At 39.4% G+C, this 14,169-nt stretch overlaps 1 protein-coding gene across 3 annotated transcripts in view; it reads left to right on the top strand.

Annotated features, from left to right (window-relative positions):
• Positions 1 to 14,169, top strand: part of skic3 (SKI3 subunit of superkiller complex) — a 99,867-nt gene that overhangs the window by 6,599 nt on the left and 79,099 nt on the right. For 2 of the 3 annotated variants that reach the window (XM_078396483.1, XM_078396484.1), the window contains exons 2-6: positions 1,116 to 1,209; positions 2,877 to 3,020; positions 7,853 to 7,944; positions 9,884 to 9,959; positions 13,749 to 13,889. In XM_078396483.1, the coding sequence (XP_078252609.1) occupies positions 1,120 to 1,209; positions 2,877 to 3,020; positions 7,853 to 7,944; positions 9,884 to 9,959; positions 13,749 to 13,889 (543 nt within the window). In that variant the 5' untranslated portion in view covers positions 1,116 to 1,119. Of the gene's footprint in view, positions 1 to 1,115; positions 1,210 to 2,876; positions 3,021 to 7,852; positions 7,945 to 9,883; positions 9,960 to 13,748; positions 13,890 to 14,169 lie in introns of those variants that run through there. The other variant, XM_078396485.1, reaches the window with a different exon arrangement.

The raw sequence follows: 14,169 nt of genomic DNA on the forward strand, positions 1-14,169 counted from the left end.
GGTCGGTGTGGGCAAGTTGGGCCGAAGGGCCTGTTTCCACGCTGCATAACTCCGACTCTTTGAAACAACAGTTAATGTGCAGATGCTGATTTAAATTGAAGATAGACACAAAATGCTGGAGTAACCCAGCGGGCCATGCAGCATCTCTTGAAAGAAGGAATGAGTGACGGTTCGGGTCGAGACCCTTCTTCAGACAACAGTCAATGTTGAGTTAGACACTAACAGAACTACAAGACTAACAAGGATAGATCCGAAAGGGCAGGTTTTGAAATGACTGCTATGTAACTGAATATTTCAGCCAATTTGCAGTGTTTTACACAAAGTAAGTGAGATGAATAGCAACTTTATCTGAATTATTTCCAGGAGGAATGTTAAATACCAGGAGGAATAGGAGAATGTCTGCCTATTCTTTGAAATGTGTCAAGAAATTGTGTATATTTATTTAGATTCAAAGGTGCCACCTATCGGAATAGGCTTTAACTCATTTCTCTGCAAGTTAGGTGTTGATTCACAGACTATATTTATTTTCATTTTAACTTAACATAAACATTGTAAACACTCAACAATTCAGGCAATATCTATGGTGAGAAAACATGTTTTGGAATTAATGCCCTTTTATCAGGACTGAAACATAAACATGGTTTGAAAATATTATGTTTAGTTTTATTTGTTGAACTTAGCTTTGTATCTCTCTTTATGACCTTTTCAATGTTTTTAAACATTATTCTGAAATTGAATTTCCTCTCACCCCAAACATCAGACTATAAAACCTTGAGGTTTGTCATATTAAAAAATTGTTTGCTGCAGTTTGGTCTCAATGCAGATCAAATTTTCATTTATCTTTGTAGCTGCTCACTGAGCATTAACTTGTCAACAGAGTTAACTGCAGAAAATAATTGCTGTGTGTGCCACACATATTAAGGAAAGCAATCGGTGTGCTTTTGATGCACAGTCTGACACAGTTTGGCATACCAGGGCATATCTCTCCCATACTACCAATAATGTCTTAATTTTCTTGCTAACACTTCCAAAGTAGTCATGTTGTTAAATTCAGTTATGAAATTGAAAAAGAGATTGGTGAACTTACATTTGTTGTTGTCTTTTCCATTTTATAGGGAAATGTCCAGTAAAGATATTAAGGCTACATTGAAAAATGCAAGGGAAGCTATTAGAAATAAAGAATATAAAGAGGCACTAAAGCATTGCAAGGTACTTTGAACAATTTGTGGTCTGGTGCACTTGAATTCCATTTGTATATTGCTTATGTATGTTATTTTAGCATTTGGCGTTGTTCAAGTATCTAAATGCCAGAATGTGCTTTGTAAAAATTAGATGCATTCTCATCAATAATTTAACTTGTAACAATAATTTGTACAATTTGTGGTTGAGATGCCAGAGCAAATCAAATGTATTGCTTTATGTCAGGAACATTATATGATTGTATAATAGAAGTTGTAGAAAATGCATTGGATCAAATCAAAATGTTTTGAAACTGGACCACCTCTGGATGGCCCAGTGGTGCAGTGGTAAAGTTGCTGCCTCACAGCACCAGAGATCTGGGTTCGATCCTGTTTACAGGTGCTGTCTGTATGGAGTTTGCACAATTTCCCTGTGACAGCATGGGTTTTCACTGGGTGCTCCAGTTTCCTCCCACAATCCAAAGAAGTACAGATTTCTAGGTTAATTGGCCTCTGTAAAATTGCCCCAAACGTGCAGCGTAAGGGTGATTGTTGGACTCATTGCTGGCATGGACACATTCGGCCAAAGGGCTTGTTTCCATTCTGTATCTCAAAACTAAAATCTACACTAAACTATGAGAAGACCAGTATACAATTGCAAAAATTCGGAGATCATGAGTTTGTGACTGATTTCCTGATATCCTCGAGCCTCTCAATACTACAATTTTTCTGGTGTTGGCGAACATAGACGTATTGCATTTGGTTCCCTCACCCGAATTATTGATGAATACTGTAATTAGCTGGAACCAAACAGTACCTCATTAGTCCATGCTGCCCCATGAAAATCTCCTTTACTGTTATTACTGACTTCAGTGATAGTGGGAAGAAGCCACAATGAATTATGGCACTGTATAATTGGTATTTTATACCAAGAGATCACAATCATTGCATGTCGTGTATGGTTTTGAAGGTCGGTCTGGAAGTGAAGTTCTGCATTCAACCTTGTATTCTGTCAGATCAACATAGCCTGAATTTAAATTTAGTTTAGTTTAGAAATACAGCGTGGAAGCAGGCCCTTCAGCCCACTGAGTTTGCGCCGACCAATGATCCCTACGCATTAACACTGTCCTACACACATTAGGGTCAATTTACACTTAGAACGAATATACAAACCCAAGCCAATTAACCTACAAACCTGTACGTCTTTGGAGCGTGGGAGGTAATTGAAGGTCTCGGCGAAAACCCACGCGGCCACGGAGAACGTACAAACCCCATTCAGACAGTACCCGTAGTCTGGATCGAACCCGCGTCTCTGGTGCTGCAAGCGCTGTAAGGCAGCAACTCTACCTCTGCACCACTGTCAAATCTATTAGATACAATGCAGTTACTTATAGACAATAGACAATAGACAATAGGTGCAGGAGTAGGCCATTCAGCCCTTCGAGCCAGCACCGCCATTCAATGCGATCATGGCTGATCACTATCAATCAGTACCCCGTTCCTGCCTTCTCCCCATACCCCCTCACTCCGCTATCCTTGCTTTTGAATACATTTGAAGTGCAAACAACAAACTGTAGATGTGCTGTTGTAGTTCTCCACCATTAGCTGTTGACGCGATATCTAAGTAAAGAGTAGCAGTTAGATTTCTAATGAGGATAATTCCATCGTAGTTTGAACTGTTGTTTTGTGATTGTGCAGGCTGTATTGAAACAAGATAAGAATAATTACAATGCTTGGGTTTTTATTGGAGTTGCTGCAACAGAATTGGAACAGCCTGACCAGGCAAAGACTGCATATAAAAAGGCTACAGAACTTGACCCAGACCAATTGCTGGCATGGCAGGTATGTCAATGATTTAATTGTGTCCTTGCAAATGAACATGTATGATTCTGTGATTCAAAAGAATCCATTGGTATAACATTGTATCATCATGCATTTTTTGTTTCCTGCTGCATGACCTGTTTCAGTGGACCCCACATACATAACAGCACTGCTAAGTTTAGAGAAATTATGTAGTTTGCTGTTTAGTGGCCCATGTAGGAGCAAATGCATTTGCCAATAGTGAGGAGAATTTTTGGCTTTATTCAGTAAAACAATTTGTGAAAATGTTAAATCTTTTAAATTATTGCTAAATTGTCACTTATGATTGTCAGCAAGATACTGATTTTGTTCAGGGTTTCCTTTTTTATTTAGTTTAGTTTTTTATTGTTATGTGTAGTGAGGTACAGTGAAAAGCTTTTGTTTGTGTGCTATTCAGTCAGAGAACAGACTATACATGAATACAATCAAGCTGACAACAGTGCACAGATAAAGGATAAATGGTGCAGGATTGCTGTTTTCATTTTGCCCTGCTTCTACTTCTCTTTCCCAATGTCATTGTTCGTCTTCTGCTCTTATTATTTCACTTAACATTTGAAGTTGGAGTGAATGGGTGGTGTGATGCTAGGAACTTATGACATGAAAATGGCATAGACCTAATTTAGGGTTGTGGTTAGAAATAGGAAGCTGAAGAGAATGGTGCAGATTGCACCTGAACTGGAGGGAACTAATATCCTGGCAGCCAGGTATGTTAGTGCTACATGGTCAGGCTGAAACTAGATTGGTGGGGGAGCAGAATATAATGCAGGCCTGAGGCAGGGGAAAGGCTGGAAGTCGGCATGGAAGGTGATGAAAGAAAGTTCAGCAGACGGAATAGGCAGGAGCATGGCAGAGAGTGTGGAAGGACTAGGATTGAAAAGTGAGTGGCCTGACGGATAGGGTTGATGAATTGAGGGTGTGGATAGGTACCATGTGACTGGGACATTGTAGCCTTTACAGAGGTATCGTAGATAGCGAAGATAATTATAAGAAATTACAGTGGCATTTTGGATCAGTTGGGCAAGTGGGGTGAGGAATGTGTAATAGCAGTTTCTATACCTTCTCAAAGTCCAACTTCGATAGCCATTACATCTTGGGGATGGAATGGAGGTACAGCTTACGCACACACCGCACTCTGAGATAACAAAAACGAATCTTCCAAACGCTGTTTCTTGATTAATTAGTCTTTATTAAAGTAGCACAAATCAAAAGAGTAACTCATAACTTTTCATCCTTATCAACTGTTTCTTCTTCAAACAATACAGTAAAAATCATGTAGTCGTTACCGTGTGGTCCTTGTGAGTATGGCTGGCATGAGTGGCAATCGTGAGTGTGGTAAAAAACTATATTCTCTCCATCCTCCGAGACTAAACTGACCCACAATCTCTGTCGCTACGCTAGCCTCCTCCCATGTGGACACTCCCCATTACGTATCAAATCACACCCACAAGCATGCAAAAAAGACAGAAACTAGAAATATTAAACATAGCCATAATACAATGACAGTAACTAAATTAAACGTAAATGGCCCCAACAGAATGGTTAATGGAATTTAATACAGATAAGTGTGAGGTGTTGCATTTTGGGAAGTCAAACCAAGGCCGGACCTACACAGTGAATGGCAGGGTCCTGGGGAATGTTGTAGAGCAGAGGGATATAGGAGTGCAGGTACATAGTTCCTTGAAAGTGGTATCACAGGTAGATAGCATGGTCAAGAAGGTTTTCAGTACATTGGCCTTCATCAGTAAGGATGTCAGCCATTGCATACAGCATAGAGTCCCCCTAGTCCTCACATAGGAACATAGAAACATAGAAAATAGGTGCACCGCCATTCATTGTGATCATGGCTGATCGTCCACAATCAATAACCCGTGCCCGCCTTCTCCCCATATCCCTTGATTCCACTAGCCCCGAGAGCTCTATTTAACTCTTTTAAATCCATCCAGTGATTTGGCCTCCACTGCCCTCTGTGGCAGAGAATTCCACAAATTCACAACTCTCTGGGTGAAAAAGTTCCTTCTCACCTCAGTTTTAAATGGCCTCCTCTTTATTCTAAGACTGTGGCCCAACATTGGGAACATTTTTCCTGCATCTAGCTTGTCCAGACCTTTTATAATTTTATATGTTTCTATAAGATCCCCTCTCATCCTTCTAAACTCCAGTGAATACAAGCCTAGTCTTTTCAATCTTTCCTCATATGACAATCCCGCCATCCCAGGGATCAATTTCGTGAACTTACGCTGCACTGCCTCAATTACAAGGATGTCTTTCCTCAAATTAGGAGACCAAAACTGTACACAATACTCCAGATGTGGTCTGCCACGAGATTGTGGAATCAAGGGATATGCGGAGAAGGCAGGCACGGGGTATTGATTGGGGACGATCAGCCATGATCACAATGAATGGCGGTGCTGGCTCGAAGGGCTGAATGGCCTCCTCCTGCACCTATTTTCTATGTTTCTACCACAGGACTTATAAATATCTTTTATTTTATCACAATAATAAATGCAGAATCCAGCAGCCAGTTCAGCTGTAGTAATTATGTTTAAATTCAACATGTTTTAATCTTCTCTGTATATTATGAATAGGTTCCACTTCATAATATGAGCAAAGAATTGTGAATTTTAACAATGCAAAATGCATGTTAGTCAATGTGTTGGAAAGAACTGCAAATGCTGGTTCAAATCGAAGGTAGACACGAAATGCTGGATTAACTCAGCGGGACAGGCAGCATCTCTGGAGAAAAGGAATGGGTGACGTTTCTGGTCGAGACCCTTCATGCTGAATGTTAGTCAATGTCGTATTTTTGTCATAGTCTCAAAAACTAACTGAAATGTTATTTTGTTGAAAACCTACCAATCAAGATCAATGCCTTTCAAATAACCAATTTCAATATAGTTGATTTGAAAAAATAAATGTGCTAAAATATTTCCTTTAAGTTGAGGTAGCTAGTGAACAATCAATGTTCTGATATGGATGCATTTATTTCCTGATATGTACTAAAATAACTTGTTCCAAATGTATTTAATAAAATAAATTATTCCTAAAATGAAATAATCAGAGCTGTCTATAATATGTTAGAAATATTTTCAACCATTTTTCAGTAAACAAATTGTTTTGAAGTCTACATAAAGGTTGAGAAAGTCTCAATTGGAACCAAAAGAAAATGACAAAATTAAATTATCTTGACCTTTAAGATTACAATACAAAATAAAATGCAGCAACTCACCAAAGTTTCTTGACAACAGTTTCCATAGCCACAACTAAAACATGAACAGCAGGCACGTGGGAATATCACCAGATCTTCCCAATGTTTAATGGTGGTACCTTGACATGACGGAATGCAGCAGTTGATAAAGACAGTTTACTACAACCCTGTTGGCTTGCCAACAACATTCACATCCTTTAAATGTTTTTTAAATTGTTGATATTACATATGGGTGCATTGCTCTCCCTTATACATATGTAAATGTGTAAACATAAGTAAATAAGTATACATAAGTAGTCTCTGTTGAAGAAGTTCTTTGGAATAAATTATGTTGAGTTCATGGAAACATTGACATTGCTGGATGGTAGCCGACCATTGCCTCTCAACTGAAAGTTTAAGGATACTTATTCAAAAGCCTAACCAGTAAATGCACTCTGCCAAAACATAAATATATGAACAATTGTTAATGATGCAAATAAGAAATAATTATTGAAAAAAATAACTGTTGCAGAAATCTAAAGAAAACTAGAGTGCAAGTTCCGATATGTATTCACGAGGGGGTTAGATTGATCTCTTATGGCTAAATGAATCAAGGGATATGGGGAATAAGCAGGAATGGGGTACTAATTTTAGTTGATCGGCCATGATTATATTGAATGGCGGTGTTGGCTCGAAGGGCCGAATGGCCTATTCCTGCACCTATTTTTCTATAACCTATAATAGAATACAATAATACACCGTTAAGTGACCCTGTTAAATCACGTATTTGAATTGTGCATTTTCCATTTGCCATGGTACCTTCACTAATGACATTCAGAGGTTTGCATTTCATGCATTGTGACATCATAAACCTCAATTGAATAGCATATTACATTTATTATTATACAGGTCCATAGCTGTTAAGAAAATTAGGTCTCATAATTTTCTTTAACCTTTTATAGTTATAATTTAATATTATTATTGTCATTTTCAGCTGCCCCATTTTTGTTTTCTTACCTTATTTCCAGTATGATTTTGTTATTTTGGACATTTTGTTACTTTATCATATTTGGAATTTGTCCAGGAATTCAACCAATAATTGAGAGAATTTAATTGGATTTCCGGTTGTACAATGCTAAAGTGCCATCCGTCTTCAAACCTTTGGTGATAGATACATCAAGGTTGGATTAAGGAAATGAAGATTTGTATAATCTTGAGTTTTCCCAGGTTTGCAAGGTCAGTTAAGAAAGCTTTGGGACAATCAAGATAATGATGGTAAAATCATTGATGATAGTTTCATCTACATGTTGTAGAAATGTTGGCTGTTAATATGAGAAATGGAGATGGGTATTCTTTGTATAGAGTCTAATGTTTTATATCACTTCGGGCACTCTTCATGAATGGTCAGGTCTGGTGAGTACTCCATTGTAACCCCTTTCTCCCATTACACACCAGCCTCCCACCCCCTGATATTGCCCATATCTTATCCATTCCTTCCCAAACAAATGTTCCATTTGCTTTAAGGGAGTTGATGTGTGAGTAGATTTTCTTCGATCAGTTCTGTTCAGTTTTATTTGTGTAATTACTCCAAAGTGGAATTCTATGATAATACAATTTTCTTTTCTTTCAGGGTTTACAAAATCTAGCTGAGAAGAATAATACATCCGATAACAGACATGAGCTATTGGGAGTTTACCAGAAGCTAATGGAACTGTATGAAAGGTAACTTATTTGAAATTTTGGATGTAGTTGAAATGTATATTGTTGCATGCATTTGTTTAGGAGATGGCTGTGTTTCTTTGCTTGCTCTTAGAAACAAATAGATAATTTGAGAATATAAATATTGCCAGAGGATGGATTTAAATGGGTTTTTATTTCTTAAGGACCTGGAGCACAGATTTTTTTAATTTTTTAAATGAGGCCAACTCGGTTCCTTAGCCTACAATGCCAAACATAGCAAATGCTTTTCTTGCTACCCTATCTACCTATGTCTCCTTTTTCAGGAAGCTATGGACTTGCACCCCAAGGTCACTCAACATCATCACTGGTAACATGTCTGCAGTTTGTTTAGCCTTGTTCATTGAACAGTACAGCATTGGAACAGGCATTTCGGCACACAATGTCTCTGCTAACCTTGATGTGAATCTAAACTTATCCCCTCTGCCTGCACAAGGTCTACCATCCCTCTTTTCTTTGCCTTGGGCTACTCTACATGACCTACCAGTATTTGACTTCTCCAAGTTAAATTCCATTTGCCACAGTTTCACTGAACATTCTGCCAACGTATGTCCTACTGTATCCTTAGACAACGTTCTTCGCTATCTACAACTCTATCAACAATTGTGTCTTTTGCAAACTTGCTTATCAGGCCACCTGCATTCTCCTCCAGTATATATTACAAATAACAAAGGTCCACACAGATCCCCTCCAGTACATTACTCTTTGCTCAAATGCCTTGCATCCCTTGTACGGTAACCTTTCGGATCAGTATACCTTGTGGGATATTTTTTAAAGCTTTACTGAAATCCATGTTAATCATATCTACTGCTCTGTCTTCATCAGTTTTCTGAGTTACATTAGTTAGTGAAAGGTCTATACATGCACGCTGTATGTGATGGTGGTCTATGCAAGAAATCTTAATGCTGAAACTGTAAAAGCAAGTTTAAATTTCAAGTATTATGTATGTGTCTACATCTTCGCTTGATGTTAGAGTTAAGATGAAAACAAATACATCAGTGTAGGGTATGTGATACAACATTTGGATTCTGAAATTTCTGTCTACCGTTACAGGCCAGTAATAATGCTGGCAAGAGATCAACCACTATTTAGTTGCAATTTATAACAATGGGTTAGTAATACTGTATGCAGAGCATTTCAGAAGCACATACGTTTATTATTGAATTGTTCCATGCTGTAAATTAGCTGCATGTAGCAAGTGATCTAAGCAAGCATAGAACCATCAGATTCATAGAGCTATGCAGTACAGAAATGCATCCTTTTGCCCAACCCATCCATGCTGAACCGAGCTAGTCCCACTTGCTAGTGCCTGGCTCATATCTCTCCAATTCTGGAAGGTAAACTGTAGTTCATAAATGTATAGAAAAATTATGTTGCTGAAAGGAACTATTTGACTTTTCATTGCATGGCAGTAAAAAACAGCTCTTAATGTTACTTTTCACTATTTGATCCATGACCCAGCAGGTCACAGCTCTTTAGATGTAAGGCAGCATATTGGCGCAACTGGTAGAGCTGCTGCCTCGCAGCACCAGAGACTGGTTCGGTCCTGACCTTGGGTGCTGTCTGTGTGGAGTTTGTACATTCTCCCTGGGATGGTGTGGGCTTCCTTCAGATACTCCGGTTTCCTCCCACATCCCAAAGACCTATCTGAATAGTCCCAAGTGTGTAAGGAGTAGATGCAAGAGTGGGATAACATAGAACTAGTGTGAATGGGTGATCGATGGTCGGTGTGGACTCTGGGCAGAAGAGTGCGAGTCCATGCTGCATCTCTAAACTATGTCCGAGTACTGTGTGTGTGATAAACGTTTTTGGATCTACTACCATTTCAGACTAAGTTCCAGACCCTTGTCACTGTCTCGGTAGATAGAAAAAGTTGTTTGTGATTGCACTGGTATTAAATTACAGATTCTTTTCTATTTTATAGTTCTGAAAAGCAAAAATGGCATGAAGTCTGCCTAAAATTAATTGATCTCTATCAACAAGAAAAAAAATATCCAGAGGTGAGCATTTATGGGTGTGAATTACTTTTATAGAATTTCTATTTTGCTGTGGAACATTAATGGATTGTGGTAGATTAAGATCATCAGCATAAAATGACTGCTGAATACACTTGTAAAAAATGTTTGTAAAGGACGTTTTGCTCTAATGTCTTTTGCTGATGGTTATTTACTTTCAGGATGTTTAGCAAGGTCATATGATCGCTAATGGAATAAAGGGGAGATCACCGATCAGTGGGTCAGCTGTCTCCTCTCTACTCCATCAGTCTGAAGAGTGGTCCTGACCCAAAACTTCCCTCCAGATATGCTGCTTGACCCACTGAGTTCCTCCCACAGTTTTTTTTAACTTGAGATTCCAACATCTGCAGTTCCCTTGTGTCTCACATTTATTGCTCATTCTCAATTGCCCAAAGAGGGGGTCTTCGCATTGAACGATATGATGCTGTTTGTTCCTTGATGGTGATAATCAGGCTGCTGTCTGCATTGTGGGTGAACATGGAGTTGATTGTACTCTTACTACATTGTTGCTTCTGTATTACTCTGATGGGGCGGTCACCGAGGAGACTGCAGCTGTTGAAATAGGTTTGGAGAATTGCCACAGTATTTTAGAGCTAGAGGATAGATTTTGAATCCAGTATTGAAGAGGCCTGAATATTATCAAATTTATTTAAATGAAGGAGTAATTTTAGATCATGCTGTGTAAAGAAGAGCTGTCCAGGAAATTTCAATTTTCCTGTTTCTGTCTGTGCCTTGGTGATGCAAGTGGTCATCCAGACACAGCCTAAATGTCGAAAGTCTCTGCCCCACCAGATGGTGAATTCTGGATTTCTTTCACTCTTCATTAAATCTGCTACCCCTCACCTTAAACCTATGCCCTCAGTTTACTACAATTCTACTGGGTTATGGTTCTTGTTAACTACCTTTCTGTTGCCTCATAATTTTGTATACCACAATCAGACTCCACCTTGGTCACCTCCACTTCAAGAAATACAAAGCACCTCTGCCCAGTCACACCTCGTCATTGTAATGCTCTGTCCCAAGTGAATTTCCTCTGCACCCATTGCACTGCAACATTATTATTCCCGTAGTGTGGGGACCATTTCTGCAACCAGTAATCCAACTGTGGCTTAACTAAGGTCTTATAAAGTTGTACCATAATCTTCCTGCTCTTGTGTTCTATGCCCTGTCAAATGTAGATTGTGTCAGGATTGTTGCAATTAGTCTGTATACACTCTACTATACACCCTGCAGAAGTTTTGTAGAGTATTCGTTAACAGGCCGAATCTCCCCAATCTTCTAAAGAAGTAGAGGCATTGATGTGCTTTATTTGGGAATGCACCGATATTCTCATCCCAGGACAGATCTCGATACTACTGTCCCATCAATGAAGATGGATTTGTGGCTCCCCGGCTTTCCCTGTCCTCAGTCAACAATCAGCTCCTTGGTCTTGATAATGTTGAGAGCAAAATTGTGGTTCTGGCACCATTCAATCAGATTTTCAATCTCCCTCCAGTAATCTGACTCATCGTTATCTGTTATTTGTCAAACAACAGTGGTATCATTGGTGAATTTAAAGATGATGTGAAACTGGCTCTACTGTCATGGGTATAGTGAGAGTAGAATGTGCTTAAGCACACAGCCCTGGGGTGCTCCTGTGTTGGTTATTGAGGAGGAAGTGTTCTTGCCTATTCTTACTGATTGTATCCCATATGCCATCTTCACCATCTTACTTCTCTGTGCTGCCACCTTCAATGATCCTGGACTTGTAGATTAGGGTTTATTTGTTCCTCAGTTCATTCTAGAACCCTGAACATTCATTATACATGCCTACTCTCATTAGTCCTTCCAAAATGCATCATCTCACATTATTAGGATTTAATTCCATCTGGTATTGCTCTGCCCATCAATGTCATAGAGACTAAGATTGCCTTCCTCATTATGATAACACCACCAATTTTCATGTCATTTGTGAACTTCCTAATTGTACCTCATACGGTCATATCCAAATTGTTCATTTATCTAACAAACATTAAGGGTGTCTGGCCCTACTGTTGTGGAAACAAAGTCATAACTCCAATCACAAATACAACCTCCATTTACCAAGCCAATTTTGGATATAATTTGCCAATTTTGATGTTATGGGCACTTACCTTTTGAACAGGTGGGTCTTTGTCAAAGAATTTAAAGTCTGTATAGAGTACATCAACTGCCCTTTACAACATGTCTCTAACTTTCTTTGTTAACTATAATAATAATAATAATGCATTTTATTTATATAGCGCTTTTCATATACTTAAAGACGCTTTACAGAGATTTTGAGAACATAGGGAAATTAATAAATAGATAAATAAGTAAATAAATAAATGAACAGAGAAAGGAGACAGAAGGTGAGGTGACCTTCAGTGGTTGAAGGCAGTACTGAACAGGTGAGACTTCAGTGATATTTTGAATGTGGTGAGTGTGGAGGAGTCTCTAACGGTTTGGGGTAGTGAGTTCCATAGGGTGGGAGCAGCGATGGAGAAAGCCCTGTCCCCCCAGGATCTGAATTTGGTCCGGATGTGGGGGGATAGGAGATTGGCAGCGGCAGAGCGGAGGGTGCAGGTGGGAGTGTGCCTGTGGAGGAGGTCGGTCAGGTAGGATGGGGCCAGGTTATGGAGGGCTTTGTATGTTATGAGGAGGATTTTGTACTGGATTCTCTGGGGGATGGGGAGCCAGTGGAGTTTATAAAGGACGGGGGTGATATGGTCACGGATCGAGGTGTGTGTGAGTAGACGGGCAGCGGAGTTTTGAATGTATTGAAGTTTATTGATGATTTTTGAGGGTGCGCCATAGAGGAGGCTGTTGCAGTAGTCCAGACGGGAGGTGATGAAGGCGTGGATGAGGGTTTCTGCAGCTGTGGAGGAGAGGGATGGACGGAGACGGGCAATGTTTTTGAGGTGGAAGAAGGCTGTCTTTGTGATGTGTTTGATGTGTTTGTCGAAGGAGAGGGTTTGATCAAGGATGATTCCAAGATTTCGGATGTGAGGTGAGGTGGATACTGGGAGACCATCAATGTTGAGGATGAAGTTTTGGGTGGATTTGGTGAGCGTTTTTGGACCAATGATAATGATTTCAGATTTGTTGCAATTGAGTTTGAGGAAGTTTGATTGAAGCCAAGATTTTATTTCAGTGATGCAGTTGGTCAGTGTAGAGTGTGTGGTGGGGGAGACTGACTTGGTGGAGATGAGGAGCTGGATATCATCGGCGAAGCAGTGGAAGTTGAGACCATGACGGCGGATTAATTGACCAAGGGGGAACAGGTAGAGGATGAAGAGGAGGGGGCCAAGGACTGAGCGTTGGGGGACACCTTCTTCAATATCTCCAATATTTTCCTCGATCTTTATTTTGTGCCCATTTTTTGTCTTCATAATCTTTTTGAAGTCCACTCTGCACTTTCCAAAATCTTGTTTCCAAGCTCCTCATTTTCAGTTCTCTATATCTGCTATTTGCTTCTATTTTTTTTAAGCTGTCCCTTAATCCTTAACATCCAAGGTTCCATGGACTTGGCCTTTGTTTTTATCATTCACACTTTTGGAAGAATATTTGAACTGAATTCTCTCCATTTCATTTTTATCCGAATCTCAACCATCAGATATACACTTGCCTGCAAGCAGTTTTTCCTCTTCTACTTTTGCCAGGTGTTGCCTCTTAACATTGAAATGTCTTCCCTTACTTTGTTCATCTTTGTTCTTTTCCATTATTACCTTGAAATTTCGATGTTTGATTTCATTACTGATTACATCTCCGTTCCAGGCTGCTAAAACGTGGAATCGATTAATACAGATAAAGCAACAAGATGGAGCTGATAAACAAGAACTTCATCAGTTGTGGAAGAAGATGATCCAGTTACTTGGGGACAAAACAGAGAATCAAGACAATGAAACACAGCAATTGGTAAAGACGTATTTTCTTGGCTGATGAGCCAATCTAGACTATACTGCCTCTTGAAGCATGCACATAAGTGAATGCCAAATAACTTTCAGACAAAATTCAGATAAGTTAGTGTTTACAAACCTGTTGTGTTGCTGCAAGTAAGAATTTCACTGTTCTGGTTCGGTACTTATGATAATTAAGACTCTTAGTTCTGACCAATTAGTCCAAGTTTACGGGGGAAATAACCTGCAGCATAGATTTGAATCAATGCAGAAATGAAATTTATGGTATTGCTCGGAAG

The sequence above is a fragment of the Rhinoraja longicauda genome, chromosome 3, assembly GCF_053455715.1.
Source record: "Rhinoraja longicauda isolate Sanriku21f chromosome 3, sRhiLon1.1, whole genome shotgun sequence".
In the NCBI taxonomy this organism is placed as follows: domain Eukaryota; kingdom Metazoa; phylum Chordata; class Chondrichthyes; order Rajiformes; family Arhynchobatidae; genus Rhinoraja; species Rhinoraja longicauda.